Below are 12394 nucleotides of genomic sequence, written 5' to 3'. Positions count from 1 at the left end.
GCTGCCAAGCACCCGATGAACAAGAAAAGTGGTCGGGTGGAATGATCTTTCGTGCTGCACAAAAGTTAATCGGTCTCGGCAGCACATCCATCTGTGTGAACAAGACCTGCGTATCCAGGAAGAATGGAAGCTTATACACGCTGAACAATGTATTGCACATTGTTCAGGGCGCATCTGATGAATGGTCTGCCAGTGTGAACAGGCTATTAAATGAATGCCAAGTGGTAAATGTTTACTGATCGTTGGTCCTTTAATGCTGTAATTTGGGTGGTGTAAACCCACCTGAACACTCCCTCTCCTATTATCAGAGCTTAGCTAATCTTTAGAGGCATATGTCAGCCAACAAGCCTTTTAACATGTTATCAATCGCAAGAAGCAGAATTGTGAATACAGCTCAGGACAATACAACAGTCTGAGATAAGGAATGCGATGTGTAGACAACAAGGCTTCTCAAGTTTTATGTAGATTATATCTATGTTTAAACTATAAAATGTTATTTAAAGGTCACATCTCTATTAAATGCTTTATTCTTCATGGTTTGCACACAACAGATTCATAGCAGAAATCTGAAAATCCACTCTACTCCTCTGAATGGATTCAGAGTAACGGCATACTAAAAAGGATTTTTGCAGGAAATCTGTCTTGTGTGAATGTACCCTTAGGCATGTCAATTTTGATGTAAAGTTAATATTTTTTTTTTTACTGGAAACCAAGGAAAAAATATCTTGTAAACAATGATGTAGAACGCTGCTGTGAACACTTTCTCCAGCGTTAGCATTTCATCCTGGTTTACCGCAAGAATTTCCATTATCATTATTTAATTAAAATGAATGTTTCATGTGAAGTTATATATGGCAGTGTTCCAGGGCTGGTTATGTGTATACAAACATCTCTTTGAAGTGTAATATATATCCAAAGTGATGTTTGATGTACGGACAAGCGGTATGCATGGCTATGTCATTCACAGTTCTGCCGTTGTGTGGGAACATAGAGATGCTGGATGATAAATGGACTTTGTTTGCTATTGCTGGTCATTTGCTATTATGCAATATAAAAGATACATTAGTTAAATTAGCTCTGGGGTGTGTTGGTTCTCATTGAAAAGATCTGGCTGTTGTATGGAAACTTACTGGCAATGCTCCATGGGAAAAAAAAGAATACAAATTAGTCCTCCATACATAGGGAAACTATCTGATATCAGCCAAGATGTACAATACAAAGTTATATTGCGGTACCGTGTTAGCCAGAAAAATCAATGTAAATACTTTTATGCCCAAACATGACATCTCCTTGTCAGAAGTGCCCTCTCATCACCATCAGTAACGGGCACATTCCCATGTAAAAATAAAAAATGCAAAACTTGTACCCACATGTTACCATCAAATACAGTCTGCATACCAAACACAAATCAGGACTACAAAATCATGGATGTCTTTTCATGTACATCCTCCAATGTGGTGTACATGATACAATGTACAAGGTGCCCTGAAGCAAAACATTTCTCTGGGCTGGGACAAGGATGACAGAGAGAGAAAAAATTGGGAATTCGAACTGATAAGAATGTTCAATTCCTTGACAACAGGACTCAATCTAACACCTAGATTTATGACTCACTACATGTACTCAATTCACACCTCCACTAGACGGTCTCCAGATAATTAAACATTCCCACAGACTTGACATTTGCAACTAAAAACCCTAAATTTGATCTCTTTGACTTATCATTAGGAGGCATCACCCCTCACACCTCATGAACAAATGTCTTGCTGTAACATCTCTTAAATGTTGTGCCTTTTGCCTTATCAATTCATTTGTAATATTGCCTGAAGAAGGAACCTCTGTGCTCTGAAATCTTGCATTTATTCACTGCTCAAAAAAATAAAGGGAACACTTAAACAACAGAATATAACTCCAAGTAAATCAAACTTCTGTGAAATCAAACTGTTCACTTAGGAAGCAACACTGATTGACAATCAATTTCACATGCTGTCGTGCAAATGGAATAGACAATAGATGGAAATTATTGGCAATTATCAAGACACACTCAATAAGGTAGTGTTTCTGCAGGTGGGGACCACAGACCACATCTCAGTACCAATGCTTTCTGACTGATGTTTTGGTCACTTTTGAATGTTAGTTGTGCTTTCACACTCGTGGTAGCATGAGACGGACTCTACAACCCACATAAGTTGCTCAGGTAGTGCAGCTCATCCCGGATGGCACATCAATGCGAGCTGTGGCAAGAAGGTTTGCTGTGTCTGTCAGCGTTGTGTCCAGAGGCTGGAGGCGCTACCAGTAGACAGGCCAGTACACCAGGAGACATGGAGGGGGCCGTAGAAGGGCAAAAACCCAGCAACAGGAACGCTACCTCCACCTTTGTGCAAGGAGGAACAGGAGGAACACTGCCAGAGCCCTGCAAAATGACCTCCAACAGGCCACAAATGTGCATGTGTCTGCACAAACGGTTAGAAACCGACTCCATGAGGTTGGTATGAGGGCCTGACGTCCACAGATGGGGGTTGTGCTCACAGCCCAACACCGTGCAGGACGCTTTGCATTTGCCACAGAACACCAGGATTGGCAAAGTCGCCACTGGCGCCCTGTGCTCCTCACAGATGAAATCAGGTTCACACTGAGCACATGTGACAGACGTGACAGAGTCTGAAGACGCCTTGGAGAGTGATCTGCTGCCTGCAACATCCTTTAGCATGACCGGTTTGGCAGTGGGTCAGTAATGGTGTGGGGTGGCATTTCTTTGGAGGGCCGCACAGCTCTCCATGTGCTCGCCAGAGGTAGCCTGACTGCCATTAGGTCACGAGATGAGATCCTCAGACCCCTTGGGAGACCATATGCTGGTGTGGTTGGCGCTGGGTTCCTCCTAATGCAGGACAGTGCCAGACCTCATGTGGTGGAGTCTGTCAGCAGTTACTGCAAGATGAAGGCATTGAAGCTATGGACTGGCCCTCCCGTTCCCCAGACCTGAATCCGATTGAGCACATCTGGGACATCATGTCTCGCTCCATCCACCAACATCACGTTGCACCGGAGTCTGTCAGCAGTTACTGCAAGATGAAGGCATTGAAGCTAAGGACTGGCCCGCCCGTTCCCCAGACCTGAATCCGATTGAGCACATCTGGGACATCATGTCTCGCTCCATCCACCAACGTCACGTTGCACCACAGACTGTCCAGGAGTTGGCGGATGCTTTAGTCCAGGTCTGGGTGGAGATCCCACAGGAGACCATCCGCAACCTCAGCAGGAGCATGCCCAGGCATTGTAGGAGGTCATACAGGCACGTGGAGGCCACACACAATACTGAGCCTCATTTTGACTTTTTTAAGGACATTACATCCAAGTTGGATCAGCCTGTAGTGTGTTTTTCCACTTTAATTTTGGAGGTGACTCCAAATCCAGGCCTCCATTGGTTAATAAATTTGATTTCCATTGATGATTTTTGTGTGATTTTGTTCTCAGCACATTCAACTTTGTACAGAACAAAGTATTCAATGAGAATATTTCATTCATTCAGATCTAGGATGTGTTATTTGAGTGTTCCCTTTATTTTTTTGAGCAGTGTATATTTTTTACTGGCTAGCCAATAAAGGTATCACTCCGAGAATACTTTTGTCATTTTTGGGCATAAAAGTATTTACATTGATATCAGCCAAGCAAGGCACTCATCTGTAACCAGCTGTTGCAGGGTCCTTGCCTGTGCCATGACAATAGTGAGTGCAGGAGTTACCAACGCTCCTGGACTTTGGAGCTAAATGGAGCCTAAAAGGTCCCTTTGGCATATGTGAGGAGACCAATACTATTGAAGACTAATAATATTTAGGTTTCGGGTTGAAGTTTTTGCACAGTGAACCATGAGCTTCAAGTTACGTCACTGGTTTTTACCCATTATCAGCAAGGAGCAGGGTACAACCCCCAAACTCAACCATTAGCTGATCTTTTTTACTGATGGTTCATTTCCAAGCTGTGTAAGAAGAGATGTAGGTTAGAGGTCTCATTGCCATACCCATGCCTCCCATAGCCCTGCTGCATGTACAATAAAATATCACATTCAGGCTGGGGTCACGACCGTAGAGTCTGTCATCCAAGAGAGTTGGGCCAATTATTCTAATGACATTCTGATCAAACTCTGACCCGAGTTTGATCCGAGTGTCAGCATAAGGTGATACGATTCTCCTGGATGTGAGAATCGGAGCACACTGTGAGGAGAAGATGGAGAACAAAATTTCTCCACCTTCGGCATTGTGTGATGTCATCCTAGTGCAGTCCGATGTTTTCCACGCAGCCATAGACTTGAATGGGCGAGTCTCATCTGATTTACGTGTCAAAGTGCAACATGGTGTGCTTTTTTTCTCATGTTAAATCGGAATGAGAAAAAAAAACATTGATCAACACTTTCCCATTACATATCATTAGTCCGAGTGCTATCTGATAAAAATCGGATAACACTCGTCTGACTAATACAGTGGTGTGAATGAGCCCTACCAGACAGTGGATAGGAATGACTTCCCATGTACATGACAAGTTTTACCACTGACCCCTAGATATATCCTTTGACAAAGTTATAGGCCCCAATTCATCAAATTGTTTACACCAGAAAACTGGAGTGAAGCATTTCGAAAAGACGTAACATATTTTCGAAACAGAGTTGCGCAAAAATTTTATGATTTTTGCCATTTTTACCCCAGTTTTTGGCAGCTCCCCCAAAATGGGTTAAGTTAGGGAGTAGCCAAGGGAGGATGGGACGTGGCTACACCGCTCCGTCAAATTCAGCAATAACGGCAGCAGTTTTTATGCCACCAATAATAAGATGCTCTGAATTAAGTGGTGTACTCCTCTTAATGAATTCGGTGCATCTTATTCCAGCTTGCCTCTTATTAATGCTGGCATACTAAACGCCAGTCTAAATGAATCGGGGGTATGATGTCTGAAGTACACTAAATGAGGTCTTCGATATATAAAAAAATAGCCAGAGCTGAAAATAAGATTCAGTACTAATGCACTGTCTCCAGAACCAGAACAAGAGCTGTATTTTGCACATGGTTGTACATGGATTGAAGCACACTTTGTTGGACGTTGTGCTATTGTGCTGTTTTGCTTGTAGCTCTCAGACGCAGGTTTGCGATGCGGACTCACATACTTTCTTTATTCTTTCTAGGTCAGAACAGTGATGTAAGATAGCGTGCTTATAAAAGCTTCTTATGTCAGGATAGATAGACATCGATTTACTGCATGGAAACAATTGTTCTAAATGATAATGTTATTACTGTAATGTCAAGAAGTGTTTAGAGACATTTTCAGTTTGTCACATAGTGCAAATGTGATTTATGGCCACTTTCTGCGATTCTTTCAGATTATGCCATGGTGAAGGTGCCTCAGATGTTGAGCTTGCCTCACTACCGCTTTCCATCTGAAGGGCATTCATACATCTCTGTTCCCGGAGAAGCATTCATGAGCAAATGTAAGTTCAGGTTACCCTGCTATCATTTTATAAGAATGTCTTCTATCTGCTGCTGATAATGGTAGAGAACAAGATTGCTAAATAATAAATAGGAATTGATGTACTTGTAAATGGAGTGATGTTCCTTAATGAGCCTTTTCACATGTCGGTCTTTTTTCTTTAGATTTTATTGTAGTCCACAAGTTGACAATTTTATGGCACATCTTCAATGTCAGTCAAGCTGTAGAGACCACACTCTCATTACATGGCAGCCACAGTGGCCTTAATTGTGGACATCAATCTTTGCGTCATAGATGTTTAAGCCTGTTGTAATGGGTCTGGGAGGTGGAACCTCAGAGCAACTATACAAAGGGGCAGTCCTTGTAAGGAAGCGGGTGGCTCCCAGGGAAGGCGGGCAGGTAGTCACGGCAAGTGACAGGGACAGTCTCTGGGTAGAAGGGCAGGAGGTCACGGCAAGTGACGGGTACAGTCTCTGGGTAGAAGGGCAGGAGGTCACGGCAAGCGACGGGGACAGTCTCTTGACAGGCGGATGGTCACGGCAAGTGACAGCAGGGTAAGAGTCTCTAGACTGGCATGTGGTCACGGCAAGTGACGGCAGAGCCTCCAGGTAGGCTAGCAGACAGGTAGCAGGTGGGCGCTCCCAGGTGAGCGGGCAAGAGTCTCTGGACAGGCAGGTGGTCACGGCAAGTGACGGCAGAGCCTCCAGGTAGTCTAGCAGACAGGTAGCAGGTGGGCGCTCCCTGGTGAGCGGGCAAGAGTCTCTGGACAGGCAGGTGGTCACGGCAAGTGACGGCAGAGCCTCCAGGTAGGCTAGCAGACAGGTAGCAGGTGAACGCTCCCAGGTGAGCGGGCAAGAGTCTCTGGACAGGCAGGTGGTCACAGCAAGTGACGGCTAAGCCTCCAGGTAGGCTAGCAGGTAGGTAGCAGGTGAGCGCTCCCAGGTGAGCGAGTAAGAGTCTCTGGACTGGCAGGCAGGTATCAGGCAGGTATCTGGCAGGTACTTCCTGGTCCGCAGACGGACTGATCCATAGACAGACTGGCAGGTGCTGGTAGGCAGACTGTCAGACCACAGGATTGCAAGCAGGTTAGCAGATATCAGGCAGGTATCAGGCAGGTATCAAGCAGGAATCTGGCAGGTGACTGGCAGGTAACTGGTAACGGGACCTGAGGGCTGAAGCAGAGTTGAAAGGCTTTGCAACAACATTGCTCGGGCACCTCCATTTTGGAGGAGGTGCCTTATATATGGTGAGGTCCTCCGGCCATTGGCCGGGGACTCCTTAGGACGGCGCGCGTGGCCCTTTTAAGAGAGGGGGAGCGCGCGCGCGCGTGCGCCCTAAGCACAGAGACCGGGAAGCAGCGCGTGCTGCCAGCAGAGCGGGAGGAAGCCGCCGGGCACGGAGCGGAGAGGTGAGGGGAACGGCGTCCCTGTCTGGCAGGAGGCAGGGACGCCGACGCTACAGTACCCCCCCCCCCTTTAGGCCCCCCCTTTTTTAGGCCAGAGAGAAATTTATCAAGGATGAGCGGGGCATGGATGTTCTCCCGGGGCTCCCATGTTCTCTCCTCAGGACCAAACCCCTTCCAATCCACTAGAAAAAAGGACTTTTCTCTTACCCTTTTGGTGGCCAGAATGTTCTCTACCTCAAACTCATTTTCAGCGGAAACCGGAGCAGGAGGCGTACCTGTAGACTTGGAAAAAGAGTTAAGTACCACGGGTTTGAGTAGAGATACATGGAAGGAGTTAGGAATCCGCAAGTTGGCTGGGAGTTTCAATTTATAGGCCACCGGGTTGATTTGTTTGATAACTTCCAGTGGGCCGATGAACCGAGGCCCTAACTTGTAGGAAGGAATCTTGAGCCGGACATACTTGGACGAGAGCCAGACCTTATCTCCAGGACGGAATTGTGGTGGATCCAGACGTCTTTTGTCAGCCTGTTTTTTCATCCGCTCGGATGACTGAAGAAGTGCGGATCTGGTACTCTCCCAAATGGAGGAAAATTCGCTAACGAGAGATTCCGCAGCCGGATTGTCCACCGAGGTGGAGACGGGAAACGGGATCCGAGGATGCTGACCGAAGACTACAAAAAACGGGGATTTGGAGGAAGATTCGCTCTCGTGATTATTGTAAGAAAATTCAGCCCACGGTAAAAGATCCACCCAGTCGGAATGGTGAGCATTAACAAAGTGCCGGAGGTAACTGGTTAAAATTTGGTTGATCCGTTCTACTTGGCTATTGGACTGTGGGTGATATGCAGAAGAAAAGTCCAAGGTGACCCCCAGCAGTTTACACATGGCTCGCCAAAAACGAGAGGTGAACTGAACCCCTCGGTTGGATACGATGTGGAAAGGAAGACCGTGTAGACGAAAGACATGATGGATAAAGTCTTTAGCTAACTCTGATGTAGACGGGAGACCCGGCAGGGGAATAAAGAGAGCCATTTTGGAAAAGCGATCAGCGACAACCCATATGACCGTACAACCGGCAGAGACAGGGAGGTCCGTTATAAAGTCCATAGCTATATGCTGCCACGTGGCAGCAGGTACAAGAATAGGAAGGAGATGGCCGGCTGGCAGACGTCTCGGAACCTTGTTGCGGGCGCAGGACACACAGGCTGAAACAAAGTCTATTACGTCCTTGTGCAGGGTAGGCCACCAGTAATGCCGGGAAATAAGCTGGAGGGTCTTTTTCTAACCAGCGTGGCCAGCTAGCTTGAACGAGTGTCCCCAGTGTAGAACTTTCTCACGATCAGAAACAGTTACGAACGTCTTACCGGGTGGAAGACGATTTAGATTCACGGGGGCCACCTGCATTACTTTGGCGGGGTCGATGATGTGTTTAGGCTCCTCCTCAAGATCAGAGACCAAAAAGGATCTGGATAAGGCATCAGCTTTGATGTTTTTGTCAGCCGGGCGAAAATGAAGAATGAAATTAAAGCGGGCGAAGAACAAGGACCACCGGACTTGGCGCGGGTTAAGTCTCTGGGCACTCTGGAGGTAAGCCAAGTTCTTGTGGTCTGTGTAAATTATTACCGGGTGAAGAGCCCTTTCGAGCAGGTAACGCCACTCCTCCAGTGCCAGCTTAATGGCCAACAATTCTCGGTCTCCTATAGAATAGTTGCGCTCCGATGAGGAGAAGAGTTTGGAGAAGAAGCCGCAGGTTACCATTCTTCCGGAAGACGACTTTTGGGTAAGTACTGCTCCGGCTCCGGAGGAGGAAGCGTCGACTTCTAGAAAGAATTGTTTGTTGCCGGCCGGACGATGCAGCACAGGGGCGGAGGAAAAAGCTTGTTTTATGGAAAGGAAGGCCTCCTCTGCTTCGGGCGGCCATTCTCTGGGATTAGCGCCCTTACGGGTGAGCGCCGAGATGGGGCTGTCCGGGAAGAGAAGTGCGGAATGAAGAGGCGGTAGTAGTTGGCGAAGCCCAGGAACCGCTGAATAGCCTTCAACCCCTCTGGTCGGGGCCACTTCTGGATGGCAGACAGTTTCTCAGGGTCCATTTGTAGGCCGGTCTGAGAGATTATGTAGCCCAGAAACGGAAGCGCGGTCTGCTCAAAGAGGCACTTCTCATATTTAGCGTAGAGGTGGTTCTGCCTGAGCCTGAGCAGGACCTGACGAACATCCCTCCGGTGAGTGAGAAGATCCGGAGAGAAGACCAAGATGTCGTCCAGTTACACCACCACGCAGGAGTAGAGAAGGTCACGGAAGATGTCATTGACCAACTCTTGAAAGACGGCGAGAGCGTTACAGAGACCGAAGGGCATTACAAGGTATTCATAGTGACCGTCTTGGGTGTTGAATGCCGTCTTCCATTCATCCCCCTGATGGATACGGACCAGATTATATGCCCCACGGAGGTCCAGCTTGGTGAAGATTCTAGCCCCCCTCAGACGGTCAAATAATTCAGGAATGAGCGGAAGGGGGTATTTATTCTTCACTGTGATCTGGTTAAGGCCTCTATAGTCTATACAGGGACGGAGTGAGCCGTCCTTCTTTTTGACGAAGAAGAAGCCTGCTCCCGCCGGAGAGGTAGATTTCCGGATAAATCCCCGGGCCAGATTCTCCTCAATATATTCAGACATGGACCGGGTCTCAGTAGCGGACAAAGGGTAAATACGCCCACGGGGAGGAGTAGCGCCGGGCATCAGGTCAATTGGGCAGTCGTATGGTCTATGAGGGGGTAATGTCTCTGCTTCTCTTTTATTAAAGATGTCCGCAAAAGGCCAATAGGGAACCGGTAGGCCGGGTAGATTGGCTGGGGTAGGAGAAGGATGAGCAGGATGAACAGGAACTAAACAAGTCTTATGGCAGTCCTGTCCCCAGCGAAGAACTTCTCCGGTCTGCCAATCAAGCACGGGTGCGTGTCTCTGGAGCCATGGTAGGCCTAGCAAGAGGGCGTGAGAGAGTCCAGGCAGAACATGAAAGAAGATGCTCTCAGAGTGCAGCATTCCCACCTGCAGAGTTATGGATTCGGTGATGAGTTGGATGGGATGAGGTAAGAGGTCCCCATCCACGGCGGCGACAGATAAGGGTACAGCCAGAGGTTTGGTGGGAATGCAGTATTTCTCTACCAGGGACTGAGAAATTAGATTTCCGGCAGCTCCAGAGTCAAGTTGAGCCAGTTCAAAATAACGGTTCTCCCCGCAGATGATAGAGACCGACAGCATTAGAGATGGAGAGGGTATATTTCTGTCTAGGGTGACCTCTCTGAGCGATCCTAGACACAGGCATTTCCCGACCTCTCCGGGCGGGAACGGATCCGGTGCTCCTTACTGCCACAGTAGAAGCAGCTCCCCTCGGCACGGCGTAATTCTTGACGGGTCTTGACCATCTTGGTCTGGTCGACCTGCATAGGCTCGGGTGAGTGCGCCGGAGGAGTAACGGAGGAAGTGACGGGTCTCTGGAAGGTAGGGGCAAGGCGTGGAAACCTCCTCTCACGGGTGACCTCTTTGGTGCGCTCCTGGAACCGGATGTCAATCCGGGTGGCAAGCGTAATTAAGTCGTCGAGAGTGGTAGGAATGTCCCGACCGGCGAGTTCATCTTTAATACGGCCGGACAGACCCTCCCAGAAGACGGACACCAGGGCATCATTATCCCAGGCAAGCTCCGAAGCAAGGGTACGGAACCGTATGGCATATTGGCCCACGGTGAGACTTCCTTGGCGGAGGCGTAGCAGAGATGAGGCGGATGAGGTCCTCCGTCCTGGTTCATCGAAGACCTTCCGGAAAACCGAGAGAAAGGCTGGCAGATTGGACACCAGGGGGTCTCCTCTCTCCCATAGAGGATTTAACCAAGCCAGCGCCTCCCCCGTGAGATGGGACATGATGAAGGCTACTTTGGCTCGGTCGGTGGAAAACTGGTGTGCCAACAGTTTGAAGTGCAGAGTGCACAGGTTAATGAAGCCCTGTGCCTGACCGGGATCTCCGCCAAAACGAGGCGGGGCGGTGAGGCGGGGACCGGGAAGAGATGCCATGGAATTGATGGGCAGCGGCGCTGCCGGGGTAGGAGTCGTGCGACTGGAAGCTGGTCCCGAAGATGTAGTCAGTGTGTCCAGGCGGGAGTTAACACTACGCAGGTGACTCAGGATGGACTCCTGTTGGGACCTCTGATGGGACAGTTCATGGCATAGGTCCGAGAGCGAGGGAGCTTGGGTGCCACCGGGTTCCATGGCCCGAGCAAACTGTAACGGCTCTGGGAGGTGGAACCTCAGAGCAACTATACAAAGGGGCAGTCCTTCTAAAGAAGCGGGTGGCTCCCAGGGAAGGCGGGCAGGTAGTCACGGCAAGTGACAGGGACAGTCTCTGGGTAGAAGGGCAGGAGGTCACGGCAAGTGACGGGGACAGTCTCTGGGTAGAAGGGCAGGAGGTCACGGCAAGTGACGGGGACAGTCTCTTGACAGGCGGATGGTCACGGCAAGTGACAGCAGGGTAAGAGTCTCTAGACTGGCAGGTGGTCACGGCAAGTGACGGCAGAGCCTCCAGGTAGACTAGCAGACAGGTAGCAGGTGGGCGCTCCCAGGTGAGCGGGCAAGAGTCTCTGGACAGGCAGGTGGTCATGGCAAGTGACGGCAGAGCCTCCAGGTAGGCTAGCAGACAGGTAGCAGGTGGGCGCTCCCAGGTGAGCGGGCAAGAGTCTCTGGACAGGCAGGTGGTCATGGCAAGTGACGGCAGAGCCTCCAGGTAGGCTAGCAGACAGGTAGCAGGTGAACGCTCCCAGGTGAGCGGGCAAGAGTCTCTGGACAGGCAGGTGGTCACAGCAAGTGACGGCTAAGCCTCCAGGTAGGCTAGCAGGTAGGTAGCAGGTGAGCGCTCCCAGGTGAGCGAGTAAGAGTCTCTGGACTGGCAGGCAGGTATCAGGCAGGTATCTGGCAGGTACTTCCTGGTCCGCAGACGGACTGATCCATAGACAGACTGGCAGGTGCTGGTAGGCAGACTGTCGGACCACAGGATTGCAAGCAGATATCAGGCAGGTATCAAGCAGGAATCTGGCAGGTGACTGGCAGGTAACTGGTAACGGGACCTGAGGGCTGAAGCAGAGTTGAAAGGCTTTGCAACAACATTGCTCGGGCACCTCCATTTTGGAGGAGGTGCCTTATATATGGTGAGGTCCTCCGGCCATTGGCCGGGGACTCCTTAGGACGGCGCACGCGGCCCCTTTAAGAGAGGGGGAGCGCGCGCGCGCGCCCTAAGCACAGAGGCCAGGAAGCAGCGCGCGCTGCCAGCAGAGCGGGAGGAAGCCGCCGGGCACAGAGCGGAGAGGTGAGGGGAACGGCGTCCCTGTCTGGCAGGAGGCAGGGACGCCAACGCTACACCTGTGTCCATAATGAACACAATGACGTGTGCTAGTAGAGTTCTTTGGATCTAATCAACTTAAATCAACCTGTGTTTACTGGACATGACAGTATTCTCCTGTTGACATCATGGTCAC

At 49.5% G+C, this 12394-nt stretch overlaps 1 protein-coding gene across 5 annotated transcripts in view; it reads left to right on the top strand.

The window, feature by feature from the left end:
- The window catches only part of ADGRD1 (adhesion G protein-coupled receptor D1), a 1511981-nt gene that overhangs the window by 229308 nt on the left and 1270279 nt on the right, over positions 1-12394 (top strand). For all 5 annotated transcript variants that reach the window (XM_073676103.1, XM_073676100.1, XM_073676102.1 and 2 more), the window contains one exon: positions 5366-5473. In XM_073676103.1, the coding sequence (XP_073532204.1) occupies positions 5366-5473 (108 nt within the window). The remainder of the gene's footprint in view (positions 1-5365; positions 5474-12394) is intronic.

This window comes from Phyllobates terribilis, unplaced genomic scaffold, assembly GCF_046119375.1.
Source record: "Phyllobates terribilis strain yellow unplaced genomic scaffold, ASM4611937v1 Scaffold_1__5_contigs__length_1240528914, whole genome shotgun sequence".
NCBI classification, from domain to species: domain Eukaryota; kingdom Metazoa; phylum Chordata; class Amphibia; order Anura; family Dendrobatidae; genus Phyllobates; species Phyllobates terribilis.
Note: the sequence above shows the minus strand (reverse complement) of the source record. Positions and strands in the feature narration are given on the sequence as shown.